Raw genomic sequence first — 8762 nt, 5'->3', positions numbered from 1 at the left:
GACGGTGTTTGATTTTACTCCATCCATTCTAAAATAGATGACCCAACTTTATACTTCCTCCGTTCACTTTTGTAAGTCGTTTCGAACAATTCAAAATAGGTTGTTTTGCACATTGTCTGAAAGGTCTTATAGAAATGAACAGAAGAAATACTAAAGTTAGTATAAAGTTGAGTCATCTATTTTGGAACGGAGGAAGTATATTTTAAACAAACGGAAAGAAGCCATTCCAGAGGGAGGCTTTGCGGTGAGTGATTAACAATGTGGTATGCTCAAGTCAAGTCAATTCTTTTACAAAAAAAAAAAAAAAAGATCTCATGCAAAGAGCTTGACATGGAGGCAGCTCGAATTAAGGGGCGGGCCCACGCCTTGCAGACAAAAGGAAAGGCAGTTGCTTTCAGCTTTTCGGGGCTGTAGGTATGCGGCCGTAAACACGCACAGCCTGCTTGGCTACCAGGAGCACAAGGACAAGGGGCCACCGGCCGGCTCTCTTGTTCCTTGCTACGGCGACGGACGGACGATCCAAGGAAGCCTTCGCTATCGCTATCAGAGCATCCGAGAAGAAGAAAGATCAAAGACGAGATCCGGAGAAGAGAAATGGAAGGATTTTATTCATTCACTGACCCACTCACTCCTTATGTGATCGAGCATATAATTACACTGCATCGGAACTCGGGATACTGCTACTACGTGCTGGCTAGCGATCGAGCGTCTATCTAGCTAGCCATGCACGCACTGATTGAGCCGGGCTAATCTACACGGAGCACACCATCATCATGCGTCGTCGTCCATGGGCGCGGCAGGCAGACATGGCGTGCTGCAATGATGGACGCATCAGCCTCGCGTCCTCATGATGGTGATGGTGCCGCGGCCGGGGGTGTGCAGCCGCGTGAACCCCGAGACGGCCCTGCCGGAGATGCCCGGCGCGTCGGCCGCCAGCACGCGCGGCGCGCACGCGTACTCGCCGACGGGGTGCCGCACGGGCCGCGCCGGCCGCATGAGGATGCGCGCGTTGATGTCCGCCAGCGTCGCGCCGCCGTCCAGCCCGTCGGGCTTCAGCACCGCGAACGGGCACAGCACGCTTCCCGACGCCGCCCTCCGCCGCTTGCCGCCGCTCTGGCTGCACTCCGCCTCCGCCGACGCCGACTCCGCCGCTGCTGCCAGACACCGACGCCAGTCAAAGTTAATTACGCCTTAGATTATGTGATTAGACGGTTCTTGGGAGTGGGTGGAAGCGACTGTGAGGCGTGTCGCGTCGAGGTCGGGAGAGCACCTTCCGGTGTCGCGCGTTTGAGCGACGAGGAGGAGCAGCGGGGGAGCGGCGGGGCCCGCGCGCCACTTGGCTCGGCGGTGGCGGTGGCGTCCTGCGGCCGGGCCCCGCCGGCGCCGCTGGCGAGTGGGCCCGCGTGGCAGCTGGAGGAGGAGGAGGTGCTGAGGAGGGGCTCCGCCTCCGCCGGGGCGAGGAGGAGCACGGGCGGTTCTTCTGCCATGGTGGGCCTCTTGGAGAAAATGGAGCCCAAAAGATCGTCCTCATCATCTGCGGCGGCGATCATCAACCGGTTAATAATCATCCAATTCACACACCCAATGCGCCTTGAAAATAATGAAGTGATCACGTAAAAGGTGCGACTTTGGCAGGAGCAGTCCCGCACAAGATTAGAATCTTTGCTACCGTCTAAGCATGTAACACCCACATCTGTCTTTACTTGAAAAGAAGCGCCTGTCTCTACGTGCTCACACTAACAAGTCCACACTATTATATTATAACATGCACATTGCAACACTATTATGGTGCAATCCTACCAGGATAGTACTATAATATACTTCTATATATTACCATGCGCAAATCATAGGGTCATCAAGGTCATGACAATTAGGCGCTGCTAATCTCGGCCGGGCCCCACCCCACCCACCCGGGCCCACATGGCGTTTTTTGAACGCATGGCATTGACAAGCTCCATTGTTAAATGCGAGCTCTACGACTTTGTGTTTTGTCCTTGCCTCCTTGGTGATGTGCCAAGGACCGGGGCAGAGACCTATAGTAGAGAAAGCGCACAGGCCTAGCGAGAGCTGAAGCCGATCAATGGAATCTGAGGGAGGGAGGGATGGAGGGAGGGAGGTGCTTTGCTTACAGAGGAAAGAGTTCGTGGCGGTGGCAGCGCTGCTCTGGCTGCTCTTCTCGTGCTGCTGCGGTGCCACGCAGCCTGAATTGATTGCGACCGGCCGCTCGCTGACATCACCGGCGTCCCAGAAATTCTGCCGAGAGGGAACAATGAGAGAAAGCGACGGTTTTCACACGGCCGAGGAAATCTCGCAAGAAACTGCCGCCGTAGTTAATTCGGACGCGAGAGATAAGGATGGGCATTGTGTATGTACCAGCAGGAGGTCGCCGAGCTCCCCGTTGGGCATTGCCGCCGGCGCCGGGCCCTGCTGCTCCGACGGGAGGCCCGCCGCCGTGGACGTCGCGGCCGGCGACAGCGGGAGCGGCTCCATCATGCCTGCAGTCGAAGAAACGGCGAGTTCAATTCTCCGCCGGAGCTGCGGGAGAGGGAAACAGAGCGCGGGCATGATGCCGGGCAGGCGCGCGCACGACGTACAGAGCGGGAAGAGGTCGTGGAGCTGCGCGTCGGCGAGGCCGAAGCAGCCGCCGAACGGCGGCTCCCAGCCGAGCAGGAAGGAGTCGCTGCTCATGCTGCTGCTGCCGCTGCCGCCGCTGCCGGCGTCGAAGCTGGGCGGCATGGCGTGGAAAGGCCACCCCTGCAGCTGCAGCGGCAGCCGCTGCAGCAGCTCTCTTTCCTGCGCTGTCTCCATGGTGCAACGGCCTCCCTCGGTATGATGAGCCGCGTCACTCGCCCGCCTGTGTGGCAAGACAAGAGCGAGAGGAGCGAGAGTGTGTGTGTGTGTGTGTGTGAGCGGGCCGTCAGAGTGCGGCGCCCGGGCGTGCTTAAATAGGACGGCTTTTCTTTTTCCCCCAACGCCAGAGCCCAGAGCGTGCAGCCGCGACATGCATGCCGAGTCCACCGCCGCCCCGTAACGCACCACCTGTGTACACACACCAGTTGGCCGCTGCGTCACTTGGTTATTTTCTTTCCGCTGGGTCAGTCAGTCCAGTGACAGTCGCGGCCAAAGTCAGTTAGCAGAGAGTGCGTACCTACGTAGTACTACCAAAGTCCAAGCGAAGCAACGAAAGCAAAAGATAGGGGTGGTTGGCTGCTGCCCTCGCTCCACCTCCAATAATACTACATCTACGTAACCTCCATCTCCCGGCGTGCTTTCCTCGTGATTCGCTCGCCGCTGGCCTTCCTCTACGTGCCGCCGCTTTGGCCTTTGGCTGGCCGATGTACGTACGCTACGCCTCCCTTCCTCCTCGATCAGCTTTCTTTACTGCTCCCGTTGTAATCTTCTCTTTCGCTTTTCTTTCGATCCTCACCTGCTTTTGTTTTGCCTGCCGATACGATCGGTTTGTTCCCGGGAATCGCCTCCGCAGGCTGCGGCAATTCGAAATGCAGTATGTCGGCGAGGGCTCTGAATTAGTACTACGACGGACGGCTTTGTGCTTTGTTTGGCCGTCGGCTTTAAGTCTCTGACGCCTTCCCTCATCACGTGTCGCCGCTATTTTACTTGTGTATTTTTTGTTGTTGTTGCCTCAAAGTGTGCGATGTGTTTGAGTTTGTTATTGTGATGAGTAGTAAGCAGACTGCAGGTCTGCGCGCGTCTGTTACAGCGAGGTCAAAGCCGCGCGGGTGGCTGCTGGTTCGGTGATCTCACTGGTCAGAGGGTGACGGCAATTGGGTTGTAGGCTTGTAGCACCTGTCCTGGTCTCTCCTTGGAGATGCACAAAGGCACCAGCCAGAATACTTGCATCTAAAGATGGGTTAAATTTCATGTTTTGACCCTTTTCTGAAATATATTCGAGATTTGATCCTAGCTTGATTTTCTTTTTTGAGATCTGACCCTTTTGCTATCGTCAGGGACCTTGGCGGTAGGGTATAACAACCTACCGTCAAGGTCCCTGACGGTAGGGTTGCATGTCCTACCGCCAAAAATCTCCTAAATATTGACCATAGTGCATGCTCGTGCCTACCGCCAAGCACCTTGACGGTATGGTTGTGCAGGCTACCGCCAGCCCGGTTGGCGATAGCGATGTTTCCTACCGTCAAAGTCCCTGGCGGTAGGCTGTTAGACCCTACCGCCATGGACTAGGGCGGTAGCAAAAGGGTCAGATCTTGATTTTTTTTTCAAACCAGGGTCAAATCTCGAATAGGTTTCAGAAAAGGGTCAAAACACGAAATTTTGCCCCAAAGATGAGTGCGACGTTTTGGCTGCTGGAGCCCGGCATTTTCCTAAAACCCATAAAAAAAGGCCAGTTAAAAGCTTTAAAAAATATGTCCCTCTATCATAAGATAAGACGTTTTTTTAATTTGCCTTATATTATTATGACTATTTCCAAAACCGTCTTATATTACGATACAGAGGGAGTATTTCTTTCACGGATACATATATTGCTAGGAAAATAGGCAGTTTTTGTTTAAGCTCGATTCAAATTAGCATCAATCACAACATTACTGATATGGCAAATCGCAACGGGCTAGAAACATCGCACATGCGCATATGGATCGATGACACATGTTGAAAGAAAGAGGGTCGGGACATACAAGGGTGCTGACATCTTCAGCCATGGCGGTGAAAACAGGGTGGCCGTCCGCCGTAGAGGAAGTAGTTGAAGCAGGTGGACGTATGTCGAGGACGTAGTCGAACCTGAGCGAGCAATCGTACCAAAACACTCTCAGAATACCTTATCGCCCCTCACCTGGTGCAAGTTCACAACAGGTTGTGTTTCATTGTATTTTACTAAAATATGATTTATTACTGTTCGAGCGCCTTCGCATGGTTTCAAGTAAACAATTCACCAACATAAACATTATATCCCTCATGAAGGTGAATAGAACATGTTTTCTACTTCGAGTGTCAGAAAGATGACGGAGATCTGAATTCCAATACCAACTACATAACCTGTATTAACATCTCAGGGTTTTACGTCTTGGTTATTGCTATTGAAAAGTGGTCGACGTGGGTACACACTTGGGTGAAAATATGGAGACTACATCTGCATTTCAGATTATTGAGAACCATGTTCCATCTCGTCATGCAAGAATCTATATTTTTGTATTTTACGCAACACCAAGTTAAGGTATTCAAAACATATTTTATCTAGACAACTCTAAGATTTTTCCGGATGGAACATTCTACATTATTACATTGTTCATGTCAAATTTAAGGATATTTTAAATCACCTGCTACTCATTTAGGCATTAAATGAATTTCTCTCTAGTCATTGGATATAATTCAAATTGGAACTACATGTATCTCAAATAAAACCTCCCAGTTCAAACAAAATCCACAAAATATATTTTAAAAATTCTTGCTCATAGAAACTCAAATCTTTGCATGCATCTTTATTTTAATAAATCTAAATGTCGTCTAAATTTACGAAAATTGGCAAGGCCCCATATTATGATTTGCATGGGTCATGTAAAAAAATCATACAATTTCACAAAATTAGATTATACATTTCTCTGTAAAATCATGCATTTAAGGGGTAGAATCCTAGCATTCAAAGGAAAATATGAAGTTTGAACTTCATGAAACATTTTTATCACAATTTGCACTTGAGATTTAGATCACAACTTGGCTTTACATTATTATGCTCTAAGGGTATCTCCAACGTGATCCCCTAAAACGGACACACTATTTATCCGCGCATGCCATCCAACCATGTCTTTATAAATCAACCTTCTATAACACGTATGCACAAAATAGCTTCAAGTTTTGAATTGTTATGCAATAATTTGTATTTTCTACATTTTAAATACCAAATTAATGTAACTTGTAAAGTACCTCACAAATTATATTTTTATGAAATTATTTGTGTTTTAGGCATTAAATGCATTTCTAGCTATTTACTAGATTTCCTTTACAACTAGCTGTTTACTAGATATAATTCAAATATGAACAACAAGTATCTAAAAAAGGACTTCAAATGGAAGCAAAATTCATATTGAAGTACTAATGTAATCTTTTAGCTGCTATCCAGAAAGTATACAAAAAATATATCAAACATCCACTTGGGAAAATACAAACCTTTACTTGCATTGTATTTCATTTTTTGTAAAATACCAAATTAAGCTACATTGTATGTTACCTTTCAAAAATGTCTATATAAAATGCTCCAAAAAGGTCTACATGGAAAATACTACAATACATTGTGCGGGTCAAAGTTTGGCATTTTTCGGAATTTATTTGCTATATTGTTAGGTGTTAAATACATTTCTAGTTACTAGATATAATTTGAATTTGGACAACAAGTATCAAAAGAAAAGGCATCTAAACAGAAAAATCATATTGAAGTACTTATATAAATAATTGATCCTATGCATAAGATATATAAAAAGATCCAATGGATGGCGACTTCCATTTGAAAGGATGGCAGTTGTTTTTGGAGAGCGGTGTTTCGGTGCCTGGGCTCGGATGAGCCCGTGCATGAATAGTAAAATCATGAAAAAAATAGGAAAAATAAGTTTTTTTTGGTGATGCAAGATGCTCAAATACGTGATGTTCAAGCAAAAATTCGTAAAGTTTGAACATTCGAGGATCACGTGGCAACAAAAAAATCGGGTCTGTGAGAAACATTTGAAAATAGCACTATTCACGCCTGATTTTGTCTTTTTTGCCGCGCTCTCCTCGCATTTACAAACTTCACCAAAGTTTGCATGAACATCACCAAGGTTGGAAAAAGCGGTAGGCGTAAGCGAGGTGGTTGACCTTCGCCTAGTGCCTAGGCGGTTCTTAAGCGCCCTAGGCGTGGCCTAGGCAGTAATATAGTTCTACTATCAGGGTGTATTTCTGAGTATTATATGTGTGTCAATATTAATATAGGGCATATAAATAAGTTAACTAGCAGCTAGTGCCATTGGTATATGGCTCGTTTGGCATATCAGTGCAATATGGCATGATTCCTTGCTTGGATGGACAATTCATTGCTTGCTCTGCCTAGACTTCCATTTATGCCCTAGGTGAGGCGTTTGACCATCACCTAGCACCTAGGCGTGCCTAAGCGTCTCCTAGGCACTGACTTTTCTAACAGAGAACATCACACACATGCACATCTTGCTTGCAAAAAAAAGAACTTCAGAGTTTTTGGATTTTCTCTCTCTATTTTTAGTGATTTTACTATTTGCCAGGTTCATCTAAGCCCGGGCACCCAAGTGAATATCCGGGTTTTTTGGTGATAGCTTACGCCTGGAATTCATGATGTTAATGAAAACCTCTAAAGTTGTTTCATTACAACAGCCGTGAAACGCATGTCTTATTGCAATTTTGCTCTAACGAAATTGGAGATCAAGGCAAGCCAGTTTTGGAATCTAGTAAGTTGGTAGGGATGTATTTATTTATACCACATTCCAAACTGAACGAAATAACTTCTCTTATAACAACTTTCTGAGAAGGCATGTGAGTTATGTCATGTGTCTTCTTATTAGGTGGAAACAACAAAATTTCCAGAGTCATGTACAAAGTGAGTAGTTTCCTCTTTATTAATGAGAAACAACAATGTTTACTCCACTTATGTACATGACACACGACATAACTTCTCTTACAACAACTCTTTGAGAACGCTTGTAATTTAAACATGTCTTCTTATTAAAGGGAAACAACAAAATTTACAATAGTCATGTACAAAGTGAGCATTTCCTTCTTTACTAATGAGAAACACACCAATGCTAACAACACTTATTTATAAGACACTCGACATAACTTCTCTTACAACAACTCTATGAGAACACGTGTAAGTGAAGCGTGTCTTCTTATTACGAGGAAATAAGAAAATGTGCAAAGTGAGCAGTTTCCTCTTTACTAATAAGAAACAACAAAACGTACAACACTTATGTAGAAGACACACAACTTTTTCCTGAAAGCACGCATAAGTTGAGTGTGCTCCTTCATTAAGAAGAAACAACATATCTGACAACAGTTATGCACAAGCTAGCTAGACAAGCAACTTTTTTTTTTCAAAACACACATAAGTTCAGCTTGACTCTTTGCTAAGAAGAAACAACAAACTTTATAACACTTGCATACGACGCAAGTTCCAACCGCAACCTTGCTGAGTTGAACATTGTCTTCTGTTAAACTGTGGCAAAGACAAAAAGCCCAAAAAAATATCTAAGCGAAATTGATCCCAAAATTGCAAGGTGTGACAAACGCAGCGGTCATATGACATGTGAAGTAGGCTGCTAGAAAAATATGGCATGCCGGTCACAGAGACGACACTGAAACAAACAACTACCTATAAATGATTTCTACACTTGTTGTGAAGTTCGACAAACAAAAAATGAGCACGCTCTAAGTTTTTTCGTAACAAATTTTGCTGATAAAATGCATATCTTTTATTATGTAATAATGTGAGCAGCTTAAAATTTACGAGTTCGTCCTTGAAAATCCATGCTACTCCTTTTTACTTCCAGTCCCACCTTGCTGTGCAAAAAGCATGCCAACATTGAAGTGACATAACTCCAAAAATCCCTGGTCATGCACCACACTCAAACAGGAAGGCAAATTTGAACCCAGCAATTTTCTATTCCTCTTCTTAACCCCACAGAAGCTCCTCCTTTTCCCAAAGTGCCCAAAGTTACCCTCAGTATGAAATGCCGAAGGGCTTGGCGACCTGGTGTGCGATGGAAACAGATTAATTGGCCAGTTGCACACTG

The 8762-nt window shown here is 46.1% G+C and overlaps 1 protein-coding gene across 1 annotated transcript; it reads right to left on the bottom strand.

The window, feature by feature from the left end:
- Window positions 1-584: 584 nt before the first annotated feature.
- On the bottom strand, window positions 585-2907 carry LOC119297414. Its single transcript, XM_037575214.1, has 5 exons — window positions 2595-2907; window positions 2374-2495; window positions 2130-2253; window positions 1271-1534; window positions 585-1154 (listed from the first exon to the last, which is right to left on the bottom strand). Exons 1-5 carry the CDS (start codon window positions 2806-2808, stop codon window positions 832-834), a joined length of 1047 nt encoding a protein of 348 aa, XP_037431111.1. The 5' UTR covers window positions 2809-2907; the 3' UTR covers window positions 585-831.
- Window positions 2908-8762: the final 5855 nt, after the last annotated feature.

The sequence above is a fragment of the Triticum dicoccoides genome, chromosome 5A (assembly GCF_002162155.2).
Source record: "Triticum dicoccoides isolate Atlit2015 ecotype Zavitan chromosome 5A, WEW_v2.0, whole genome shotgun sequence".
In the NCBI taxonomy this organism is placed as follows: domain Eukaryota; kingdom Viridiplantae; phylum Streptophyta; class Magnoliopsida; order Poales; family Poaceae; genus Triticum; species Triticum dicoccoides.
Note: the sequence above shows the minus strand (reverse complement) of the source record. Positions and strands in the feature narration are given on the sequence as shown.

What these genes read in the sequence shown, in the direction of transcription:
- LOC119297414 (XM_037575214.1), bottom strand. Translation starts at nt 2,808, where the DNA reads ATGGAGACAGCGCAGGAAAGAGAGCTGCTGCAGCGGCTGCCGCTGCAG. An exon ending in CGCCACGAACTCTTTCCTCT is followed by an intron (nt 1,535 to 2,129) that starts GTAAGCAAAGCA and finishes TCGCCGCCGCAG; the next exon opens with ATGATGAGGACGATCTTTTG. An exon ending in CAAACGCGCGACACCGGAAG is followed by an intron (nt 1,155 to 1,270) that starts GTGCTCTCCCGA and finishes GGTGTCTGGCAG; the next exon opens with CAGCGGCGGAGTCGGCGTCG.